The following is a 12,641-nucleotide window of genomic DNA, read 5'->3' as shown; positions in this document are numbered from 1 at the left end:
CCTCTGAGTATGTGTGTGTATTGCTGTGTGTTCCTACCTTTGCAGGTGTGTTTGTCAGCCTGCAGCTTCATGAGGTGAGGACAGGCACAGGAGAAAGTCTGGTTGTAGCTGATCAGACACAGGTGAGAACAGGGGCTCTGCCCATCAGCGGTTGCACAAGGGTTAGGAGCTGAGGGGAAGAAGACATGTTAACCACTGTGATCATCTCTCTCCTAGTGTTAACCACTGTGATCATCTCTCTCCTAGTGTTAACCACTGTGATCATCTCTCTCCTAGTGTTAACCACTGTGATCATCTCTCTCCTAGTGTTAACCACTGTGTGTTAACCACTGTGATCATCTCTCTCCTAGTGTTAACCACTGTGATCATCTCTCTCCCAGTGTTAACCACTGTGATCATCTCTCTCCTAGTGTTAACCACTGTGATCATCTCTCTCCCAGTGTTAACCACTGTGATCATCTCTCTCCTAGTGTTAACCACTGTGATCATCTCTCTCCTAGTGTTAACCACTGTGATCATCTCTCTCCTAGTGTTAACCACTGTGATCATCTCTCTCCTAGTGTTAACCACTGTGATCATCTCTCTCCTAGTGTTAACCACTGTGATCATCTCTCTCCTAGTGTTAACCACTGTGATCATCTCTCTCCTAGTGTTAACCACTGTGATCATCTCTCTCCCAGTGTTAACCACTGTGATCATCTCTCTCCTAGTGTTAACCACTGTGATCATCTCTCTCCTAGTGTTAACCACTGTGATCATATCTTCTTCTAGTGTTAACCACTGTGATCAGCTCTCTCCTAGTGTTAACCACTGTGATCATCTCTCTCCTAGTGTTAACCACTGTGATCATCTCTCTCCCAGTGTTAACCACTGTGATCAGCTCTCTCCTAGTGTTAACCACTGTGATCATCTCTCTCCTAGTGTTAACCACTGTGATCATCTCTCTCCTAGTGTTAACCACTGTGATCATCTCTCTCCTAGTGTTAACCACTGTGATCATCTCTCTCCTAGTGTTAACCACTGTGATCATCTCTCTCCTAGTGTTAACCACTGTGATCATCTCTCTCCCAGTGTTAACCACTGTGATCATCTCTCTCCTAGTGTTAACCACTGTGATCATCTCTCTCCTAGTGTTAACCACTGTGATCAGCTCTCTCCTAGTGTTAACCACTGTGATCAGCTCTCTCCTAGTGTTAACCACTGTGATAATCTCTCTCCTAGTGTTAACCACTGTGATCATCTCTCTCCTAGTGTTAACCACTGTGATCATCTCTCTCCTAGTGTTAACCACTGTGATCATCTCTCTCCTAGTGTTAACCACTGTGATCATCTCTCTCCTAGTGTTAACCACTGTGATCATCTCTCTCCTAGTGTTAACCACTGTGATCAGCTCTCTCCTAGTGTTAACCACTGTGATCATCTCTTCTTCTAGTGTTAACCACTGTGATCAGCTCTCTCCTAGTGTTAACCACTGTGATCAGCTCTCTCCTAGTGTTAACCACTGTGATCATCTCTCTCCTAGTGTTAACCACTGTGATCATCTCTCTCCTAGTGTTAACCACTGTGATCATCTCTCTCCTAGTGTTAACCACTGTGATCATCTCTCTCCTAGTGTTAACCACTGTGATCAGCTCTCTCCTAGTGTTAACCACTGTGATCATCTCTTCTTCTAGTGTTAACCACTGTGATCAGCTCTCTCCTAGTGTTAACCACTGTGATCAGCTCTCTCCTAGTGTTAACCACTGTGATCATCTCTCTCCTAGTGTTAACCACTGTGATCATCTCTCTCCTAGTGTTAACCACTGTGATCATCTCTCTCCTAGTGTTAACCACTGTGATCAGCTCTCCTAGTGATAACCACTGTGATCAGCTCTCTCCTAGTGTTAACCACTGTGATCATCTCTTCTTCTAGTGTTAACCACTGTGATCAGCTCTCTCCTAGTGTTAACCACTGTGATCAGCTCTCTCCTAGTGTTAACCACTGTGATCATCTCTCCTAGTGTTAACCACTGTGATCATCTCTCTCCTAGTGTTAACCACTGTGATCATCTCTCTCCTAGTGTTAACCACTGTGATCAGCTCTCTCCTAGTGTTAACCACTGTGATCATCTCTTCTTCTAGTGTTAACCACTGTGATCAGCTCTCTCCTAGTGTTAACCACTGTGATCAGCTCTCTCCTAGTGTTAACCACTGTGATCATCTCTCTCCTAGTGTTAACCACTGTGATCATCTCTCTCCTAGTGTTAACCACTGTGATCAGCTCTCCTAGTGATAACCACTGTGATCAGCTCTCTCCTAGTGTTAACCACTGTGATCATCTCTTCTTCTAGTGTTAACCACTGTGATCATCTCTCTCCTAGTGTTAACCACTGTGATCATCTCTCTCCTAGTGTTAACCACTGTGATCATCTCTCTCCTAGTGTTAACCACTGTGATCATCTCTCTCCTAGTGTTAACCACTGTGATCATCTCTCTCCGAGTGATAACCACTGTGATCATCTCTCTCCTAGTGTTAACCACTGTGATCATCTCTCTCCTAGTGATAACCACTGTGATCATCTCTCTCCTAGTGTTAACCACTGTGATCATCTCTCTCCTAGTGTTAACCACTGTGATCATCTCTCTCCTAGTATTAACCACTGTGATCATCTCTCTCCTAGTGTTAACCACTGTGATCAGCTCTCTCCTAGTGTTAACCACTGTGATCATCTCTCTCCTAGTGATAACCACTGTGATCATCTCTCTCCTAGTGTTAACCACTGTGATCATCTCTCTCCTAGTGTTAACCACTGTGATCATCTCTCTCCTAGTGTTAACCACTGTGATCAGCTCTCTCCTAGTGTTAACCACTGTGATCAGCTCTCTCCTAGTGTTAACCACTGTGATCATCTCTCTCCTAGTGTTAACCACTGTGATCAGCTCTCTCCTAGTGATAACCACTGTGATCAGCTCTCTCCTAGTGTTAACCACTGTGATCAGCTCTCTCCTAGTGTTAACCACTGTGATCAGCTCTCTCCTAGTGTTAACCACTGTGATCAGCTCTCTCCTAGTGTTAACCACTGTGATCAGCTCTCTCCTAGTGTTAACCACTGTGATCATCTCTCTCCTAGTGTTAACCACTGTGATCAGCTCTCTCCTAGTGATAACCACTACTTCAATCAGTGTAGATGAAGGGAAGGAGACAGGTTAAAGGTTAAAAAATTAAGCCAATTGAGACATGGATTGTGTATGTTTGCCATTCAGAGGGTGAATGGGTGAGATAAAATATTGAAATGCCTTTGAACGGGGTATGGTAGTAGGTGCCAGGCGCACTGGTTTGAGTATGTCAAGAACTGCAACGCTGCTGGGTTTTTCACCCTCAACAGTTTCCCATGTGTATCAAGAACGTCCACCACACAAAGGACATCCAGCCAACCTGACACAACTGTGGGAAGCATTGGAGTCAACATGGGCCAGCATCCCTGTGGAATGTTTTCGACACTTTGTAGAGTCCATGCTCTGACGAATTGAGGGCAGAAGAGGGTGCGACACAATATTAGGAAGGTGTTCCTAATGTTTTGTAAACTCAATGTATAATGATTAAGTCACACCACATGATAAGTGGTCTCTATCTGTCTACACAGAATGTCTTCAAGATCAACACAACCTATCGAAGCCCAGATCAACATAACCTATCTAAGCCCAGATCAATACAACCTATCTAAGCCCAGATCAACATAACCTATCTAAGCCCAGATCAATACAACCTATCTAAGCCCAGATCAACATAACCTATCTAAGCCCAGATCAATACAACCTATCTAAGCCCAGATCAACATAACCTATCTAAGCCCAGATCAACACAACCCATCTAAGCCCAGATCAACATGACCTATCTAAGCCCAGATCAATACAACCTATCTAAGCCCAGATCAACATAACCTATCTAAGTCCAGATCAACACAACCTATCTAAGTCCAGATCAACACAACCTATCTAAGCCCAGATCAACACAACCCATCTAAGCCCAGATCAACATGACCTATCTAAGCCCAGATCAATACAACCTTTCTAAGCCCAGATGGTCTTGGCCACCATATATACAGGGATGGGCAACGTAGATGGGGTGGGGGCCACCAAAAATATGAACTCATTATGAGGGGCCTCAGTTGCTCGCAGGTCTGCGTTTTTGCAATTTTATAACACATTTCATGTAATTCTACTAATTTAGCCATGGAGCGGAGAGGAAAACAAGCAGTTGTACAGCTAATTTCCTGCAATTCTACACATTTTGCCATAAGGTGGAGAGAAATGTTTGCATATGTCACGACATCTTCCGAAGTCGGTTCCTCTCCTTGTTCGGCGGCGTTCGGCGGTCGAAGTCACCGGTCTTCTAGCCATCGCCGATCCACCTTTCATTGGTTTTGTCTTGTTTTCCCACAAACCTGGTTTACATTCCCTCATTACCTGTCTTACCTGTATTTAACCCTCTGTTCCCCCAACTGTCTGTGTGTAAAATTGTTTATTGTCAGGTTGGTGCGCTTCCAGCTGGTGTACGCCAGGTTTTGTTTTGTTCCCGTGCTTTGTGGCAGCCGGTACTTTGTACTTGGTTGTGTGTACTTTGTGCTGCCTCACTTGTTCTTTGGGCATTTATTTTCTTGTTGCGTCCTGTTTTAATAATTGCCTGAGTAAAGTGCTTTGTCCACTCATCTCTGCTCTCCTGCGCCTGACTTCCATGCACCAGCTACACCCACCCATTGACAGAATTTCACACCCACAAAATGGAGTCAGCAGGAGCAGGTGCCCCTGGTATAGTGGTCGAGGAGTGTGTTCGGGAGCAGGCGGCGATGCTCCATCATCTCGGCCCGCCATAGATCTCAGGAGCGCTTACAACCTGGTGTGTATACGGGAGGGAGACGAGTGGAAGACGGCGTTCAGTACCACCTCAGGGCATTATGAGTACCTCGTCATGCTGTACGGGTTGATGAATGCGCCATCTGTCTTCCAATCCTTTGTAGACAATATTTTCAGGGACCTGCACGGGCAGGTTGTAGTGGTGTATATTGAGGACATTCTGATGTACTCCGCTACACGCGCCGAGCATGTGTCCTTGGTGCGCAGGGTACTTGGTCAACTGTTGGAGCATGACCTGTATGTCAAGGCTGAGAAATGCCTGTTCTTCCAACAGTCCGTCTCCTTCCTAGGGTACCACATTTCCTCCTCAGGGGTGGAGATGGAGAGTGACAGCATTTCAGCCATGCGTAATTGGCCGACTCCCGACACAGTAAAGGAGGTGCAGCGGTTCTTAGGGTTTGCCAACTACTACCAGAGGTTTATCCGGGGTTTTGGTCAGGTTAGCGGCTCCCATTACCTCACTGCTGAAGGGGGGATCGGTACGTTTGCAGTGATCGGCTGAGGCGGACAGGGCTTTTGGTCACCTGAAGGCTCTGTTTACCTCGGCTCCGGTGCTGACCCATCCCGATCCTTCTCTGGCGTTCATAGTGGAGGTGGACACGGACGCGTCCGAGGCTGGGATAGGAGCCGTGCTCTCTCAGCGCTCAGGTACGCCACCGAAGGTCCGACCCTGTGCCTTCTTCTCGAGAAAGCTCCGCCCAGCGGAGCAAAACTATGAGGTGGGGGACCGGGAGCTGTTGGCTGTCGTGAAGGCTTTGAAGGCGTGGAGACATTGGCTTGAGGTGGCTAAACACCCTTTTCTCATCTGGACTGACCACCGCAATCTCGAGTACATTCGGGCAGCGAGGAGACTGAACCCTCGCCAGGCAAGGTGGGCCATGTTTTTCCCCCGTTTTGTTTTCACCCTTTCTTATAGAACAGAATCCCAGAACGTGAAGGCAGACGCACTGTCCCGGTTGTATGACACAGAGGAGCGGCCCATGGATCCCACCCCCATACTCCCGGCCTCCTGCCTGGTGGTGCCGGTAGTGTGGGAGCTGGATGTGGACATTGAGCAGGCGCTACGTGCAGAGCCCACTCCCCTCCAGTGTCCCGCTGGGCGCCTGTACGTGCCGTCTGCTGTCCGTGACCGGCTGATCTATTGGGCCCACACGTCACCCTCCTCTGGTCATCCAGGCATCGGTCAGAAGGTGCGCTGTCTGAGTGGGAAGTACTGGTGGCCCACTTTGGCTAAGGAAGTAAGGGTTTATGTAACAAGAGAAAAACTGCTGATGCACAACCACATTTCGAAATTGCCCCTTGTGTATTCTACTATTGAGTCTAAAAGGTCAAATACTGCAGTGTGTGGCCTTTATTATCCACAGTGTGGGCTTTACTATCCACAGTGTGTGGGCTTTATTATCCACAGTGTGTGGACTTTATTATCCACAGTGTGGGCTTTACTATCCACAGTGTGTGGGCTTTATTATCCACAGTGTGTGGGCTTTATTATCCACAGTGTGGGCTTTACTATCCACAGTGTGTGGGCTTTATTATCCACAGTGTCTGGGCTTTATTATCCACAGTGTCTGGGCTTTATTATCCACAGTGTCTGGGCTTTATTATCTACAGTGTGTGGCCTTTATTATCCACAGTGTGTGTGATTCACAGGATCATGGAGGTAACACAACACATGGGACAACAGTGAAAGGTCAGCTGTCTGAGGGGAGTTGAGTGTAGTGCACCACTCTGCAGTCCTGCCCTTTCCTCCAACACTGCACCAAAGTGTGTGTCACAGTCCAGTTAGCAGTAAGAGGCAGCTGTGAAGTGTGAGGTTGCTTGTGTGTGTCAGCCTGCATGCATGCGTGTGTAGTGTCTTCATAATGTATTCACATCCCTTGACTTTTCTTACATTTTGTTACATAACAGCCTGAATTTAAAATGTATTAAATTGAGATGTTTTGCCACTTGCCTACACACAATACCCCACAATGTCAAAGTGAAATTATGTTTTCACACATTTTTACAAATTAATAGTCAATAAGTATTTAACTTGTTTGCTATGGCAAGTCTAAATGAGTTCAGGAGGAAAATGTTCCTAAACAAAACGCTAGACAAACATTTTCAGATCTTGCCTTAGAGTTGCAAATAGATTTAAGTCAAAACTGTAACTCGGCCACTAGGGAACATTCACTGTCTTCTTGGTAAGCAACTCCAGGGTTGATTCTGTTTTTTTCATCCTAAAAAAACTCCCTAGTCCTTGCCGATGACAAGCATACCCATAACATGATGCAGCCACCACTATGCTTGAAAATATGTAGAGTGGTACTCAGTAATGTGTTGTATTGGATTTGCCGAAACATAATACCTTGTATTCAGTACAAAAAGTTAATTGTTTTGCCAAATGTTTTGCAGTATTACTTTAGTGCCTTGTTGCAAACGGGATGCATGTTTTGGAATATTTGTATTCTTTACAGGCTTCCTTCTTTTTCTCTGTCAATTAGGTTAGTATTGTGGAGTAACTTTAAAGTTGTTGATCCATCCTCAGTTTTCTCACAGTCATTAAACTCTGTAACTGTTTTAAATTCACCATTGGCCTCATGGTGAAATCACTGAGTGGTTTCTTCCTATCCGGCAACTGAGTTAGGAAGGACACCTAGATATTTACAGTGCAAAGTGTAATTAATAACTTGACCATGCTCAAGTTACCAATCTAACAATTAGGTGCCCTTCTTTGCAAGGCATTGGAAAACCTCCCTGGTCTTCGTGGTTTAATCTGCGTTTGAAATTCACTGCTCATCTGAGGGACCTTACAGATCATTGTATGTGTGGGGTACAGAGATGAGGGAGTCCATGCAACTTGTGACTTATGATCAACAATCAATTTAACAGAGCTTGAAGAATTTTGAAAATTATAATGGACAAATGTTGCACAATCCAGGTGTGGAAAGCTCTTAACCTCTTTCAGCTAGGGGGCACTATTTTTACGTTTGGATAAATAACGTTCCCAAAGTAAACGGCCTGTATCTCAGGCCCATATGCTAGACTATGCATATAATTGACAGATTAGGATAGAAAACACTCTAAAGTTTCCAAAACTGTTAAAATATTGTCTGTGAGTATAACATAACTGATATTGCAGGCAAAAACCTGAGGAAAATCAAACCAGGAAGTGGCTTCTATTTTGAAATCTCCATGTTCCATAGCCTACCTTCGCTCCATTTAAAGGGATATCAACCAGATTCCTTTTCCTATCGCTTCCTCAAGGTGTCAACAGTCTTTAGACAGTTTCAGGCTTTTATTTTGAAAAATGAGTGAGAAAGATAACATTGCGTAGTGGATAGCTGGGTGTTTGCATGAGTTTTGCTCGCGCAACAGAGTGGGGCAGCCATTGTCTCTCCCTCTCTTACTGAAATAGAGACAGTGCCGGTTGATATATTATCGATTATATATTTTAAAAACAACCTGAGGATTGATTATAAAAAACATTAGACATGTTTCTGTGGACATTACGGAATTTTCGTCTGCGTTGTCGTGACCGCTCGAGCCTGTGGATTTCTGAACATAACGCGCCAAACAAACGGAGGTATTTGGATATAAAAATAATCTTCATGGAACAAAAGGAGCATTTATTGTGTAACTGTCTCGTGAGTGAAAACATCCGAAGATCATCAAACGTAAGCGATTAATTTGATTGCTTTTCTGATTTTCGTGACCAAGCAACTTTGATGCTAGGTGTTCATAATGTTTTGTCTAGTGATCGATAAACTTACACAAACGCTTGGATTGCTCTCGCTGTAAAGCATATTTTCAAAATCGGACACGACAGGTGGATTAACAACAAGCTAAGCTGTGTTTTGCTATATTGCACTTGTGATTTCATGAATATAAATATTTGTAGTATTTTTTTTAAAATGTGGCGCTCTGCAATTCAGCGGTTGTTGATGAAAATGATCCCGCTAAAGGGATGGGTTGCGTCTGATCAACAATCAATTTCACAGAGCTTGAAGAATTTTGAAAATTATAATGGACAAATGTTGCATAATCCAGGTGTGGAAAGCTTTTAAGAGACTTACCCATAACGACTCACAGCTGTAATCGCTACACAAGGTGCTTCTACAAAATATGGACTCAGGAGTGTGAGTACTTATGTAAATGAGATATTTCTGTATTTTCTTGAATTTGCAAAAATGTTTTCACTCTCATTATGGGGTATTGTGTGTAGATGGATGAGAACATTCTGAATTCAGGCTGTAACAACAACATGTGGAATAAGTCAAGGGGTCTGAATACTTTCTGAAGGCTCTGTATGTATTTATGTAAGCATCCGTCCGTCCGTGTGACCTACCCTCGGGCTGTCTGGAGGGATGATACACCTGCAGGTCGAAGGGTTGTGTGTTGGTGCGTTGGACCACGGTTACGTTGTTGCCGGTCCACTTGTTGGCCTTGGCCAGGGTGTTGGTCCTCCAGTCTGTCCAGTACACCTCTCCTCCGTACATAGTGACAGCAAAAGGATGAGACAGGTACTCATGACCCCTCAGCACCTCGATCAGACCAGAGCCGTCATACAGAGCAGAGTAAATGGCATCAGACCTGGGGAGAAAACATTTATGAGAGGAGGTGTGTGTGTGTGTGTGTGTGTGTGTGTGTGTGTGTGTGTGTGTGTGTGTGTGTGTGTGTGTGTGTGTGTGTGTGTGTGTGTGTGTGTGTGTGTGTGTGTGTGCGTGCGTGCGTGCGTGCGTGCGTATAGTAAGGAGAGCAACAGTACCTGGCATCGATCCATACAATGCGTCTCTCCATGTAGTCTACAGTCAGTCCGTTTGGCCAGCCACCGCTGCCAGTCTCTCTGTGGATAGTCCTCCTGGCCTCACCACTCATAGATGCTGCCTCTATCCTGGGCAAGCTGGCATCCCAGTCCGTCCAGAACAGAATACTAGACACAGACAAAGAATAGAAAGAGAAACACACATTCAGGAATATTCAGCGGCATTACACTACCGGTCCAAAGTTTTAGAACACTTACTCATTCAAGCGTTTTTCTTTATTTGTACTATTTTCTACATTGTAGAATAATAGTGAAGATCTCAAATCTATGAAATAACACATATGGAATCATGTAGTAAGCAAAAAAGTGTTAAACAAATCAAAATATATGTTATATTTGAGATTCTTCAAATAGCCACCCTTTGCCTTGATGACAGCTTTGCACACTCTTGGCATTCTCTCAACCAGCTTCATGAGGTAGTCACCTGAAATGCATTTCAATTAACAGGCATGAGCCAATCAGTTGTGTTGTGACAAGGAAGGGGGAATACAGAAGATAGTCCTATTTGGTAAAAGACCAAGTCCATATTTTGGCAAGAACACGTCAAATAAGCAAAGAGAAACAACAGTCCATCATTACTTTAAAACATGAAGGTCAGTCAATACAGAACATTTCAAGAACTTTGAAAGTTTCTTCAAGTGCAGTCGCAAAAAAACATCAAGCGCTATGATGAAACTGGCTCTCATGAGGACCACCACAGGAATGGAAGACCCAGAGTTGCCTCTGCTGCAGAGGATAAGTTCATTACCAGCCTCAGAAATTGCAGCCCAAATAAATGCTTCACAGAGTTTAAGTAACAGACACATCTCAACATCAACTGTTCAGAGAAGAATCAAGTATTGTGAATCAAGCCTTCATGGTCGAATTGCTGAAAATAAACCACTACTGAAGGACACCAATAGGAAGAGACATACTTGGGCCAAGAAACATGAGCAATGGACATTAGACCGGTGGAAATGTGTCCTTTGGTCTGGAGTCCAAATTGGAGATGATTGATTCCAACCGCCGTGTGTTTGTGAGACGCGGTGTGGGTGAACGGATGATCTCTACATGTGTATTTCCCACCGTAAAGCATGGAGGAGGAGGTGTGATGGTGTGGGTGAACGGATGATCTCTACATGTGTATTTCTCACCGTAAAGCTTGGAGGAGGAGGTGTTATGTTGTGGTGGAGCTTTGCTGGTTTGGGCTTAGTGGGACTATTACATTTACATTTTCAACAGGACAATGACCCAACAGGACAATGACCCAACACACCTGCAGGCTGTGTAAGGGCTATTTTACCAAGAAGGAGAGTGATGGAGTGCTGCATCAGATAGATAACCTGGCCTCCACAATCCCGACCTCAACCAAATTGAGATGGTTTGGGATGAGTCGGATCGCAGAGTGAAAGAAAAGCAGCCAACAAGGGCCCAGCATATGAGGGGACTCCTTCAAGACGGTTGGAAATGCATTCCAGGTGAAGCTGGTTGAGGGAATGCCAAGAGTGTGCAAAGCTGTCATCAAGGAAAAGGGTGGCTATTTGAAAAAATCAGTTTTCATGTCTTCACTATTATTCTACAATGTAGAATTTTGACTGATATTGTATGTCATACATACAGTATGAGACTGTGAAGAGGTACTACTCTGCAATCACATTATGCCTCTTTGGTTCTATGGTTCCATGATATCTATTATATCTCAGAACAAAATGTAATTTACAATGACAGCATAGGAACAGTGGTTTAACTGCCTTGTTCAGGGGCAGATTTGATCTAGCAACCCTTCTGTTACTGGCTACCTGCCACTCCATGGTTCCATGGTATCTGTTCTTTTTTTTAACATAACCTTAATTTAACTAGGCAAGTCAGTTAAGACCAAATTCTTATTTACAATGACAGCCTACCCCGGCCAAACCCTAACCGGGACAATGCTGGGCCAATTGTGCAGCGCCCTATAGGACTCCCAATCACTGGTTGTGATTCAGCCTGGAATCAAACCAGAGTCTGTAATGACACCTCATGCACTGAAATGCGGTGCCTTAGACCACTGCGCCACTCTGGAGCACAAAAGTAGAACCATATAACATATACTATAGAAACATAGAACATATACCATAGAACAGATACCATGGAACCATAGAACAGTACTTCTGGAGTACTTCTCCTGTCCTATTCGGTGTCCTGTGTGAATTTAAGTGTGCTCTCTCTAATTCTCTCTTTCTCTCTTTCTTTCTCTCTCTCAGAGGACCTGAGCCCTAGGACCATGCCTCAGGACTACCTGACATGATGACTCCTTGCTGTCCCCAGTCCACCTGGCCGTGCTGCTGCTCCAGTTTCAACTGTTCTGCCTTATTATTATTGGACCATGCTGGTCATTTATGAACATTTGAACATCTTGGCCATGTTCTGTTATAATCTCCACCCGGCACAGCCAGAAGAGGACTGACCACCCCACATAGCCTGGTTCCTCTCTAGGTTTCTTCCTAGGTTTTGGCCTTTCTAGGGATTTTTTCCTAGCCACCGTGCTTCTACACCTGCATTGCCTGCTGTTTGGGGTTTTAGGCTGGGTTTCTGTACAGCACTTTGAGATATCAGCTGATGTACGAAGGGCTATATAAATACATTTGATTTTGATTTGATTTGATATCATAGAACAGATACTATAGAACTATAGAACAGATACCATAGAACAGATACTGTAGAACCAATACCATAGAACCATAGAACATATACCATAGAACCATTGAACAGATACTATAGAACCATAGAACAGATACCATGGAACTGTGCAGTGGCAGGTAGCCTAGTGGTTAGAGCGTTGGGACAGTAACTGAAAGGTTGCGAGCTGTAAAACATCTGTCGTTCTGCCCCTGAACAGGCAGTTAACCCACTGTTCCTAGGCTGCCACTGTAAATAAGAATTTGTTCTTAACTGACTTGCCTAGTTAAATAAAGGTTACATAAAA

At 44.4% G+C, this 12,641-nt stretch overlaps 1 protein-coding gene across 1 annotated transcript in view; it reads right to left on the bottom strand.

The window, feature by feature from the left end:
* Positions 1-12,641, bottom strand: part of LOC115122977 (low-density lipoprotein receptor-related protein 1-like) — a 298,647-nt gene that overhangs the window by 124,553 nt on the left and 161,453 nt on the right. The window contains exons 27-29 of the mRNA XM_065021093.1: positions 9,641-9,805; positions 9,221-9,465; positions 38-169 (exon numbers count right to left, since the gene is read on the bottom strand). Of these exons, the coding sequence (XP_064877165.1) occupies positions 38-169; positions 9,221-9,465; positions 9,641-9,805 (542 nt within the window). The remainder of the gene's footprint in view (positions 1-37; positions 170-9,220; positions 9,466-9,640; positions 9,806-12,641) is intronic.

Source organism: Oncorhynchus nerka, linkage group LG7 (genome assembly GCF_034236695.1).
Source record: "Oncorhynchus nerka isolate Pitt River linkage group LG7, Oner_Uvic_2.0, whole genome shotgun sequence".
NCBI classification, from domain to species: Eukaryota; Metazoa; Chordata; class Actinopteri; order Salmoniformes; family Salmonidae; genus Oncorhynchus; species Oncorhynchus nerka.
This window is presented reverse-complemented; position numbering and strand designations above follow the sequence as displayed.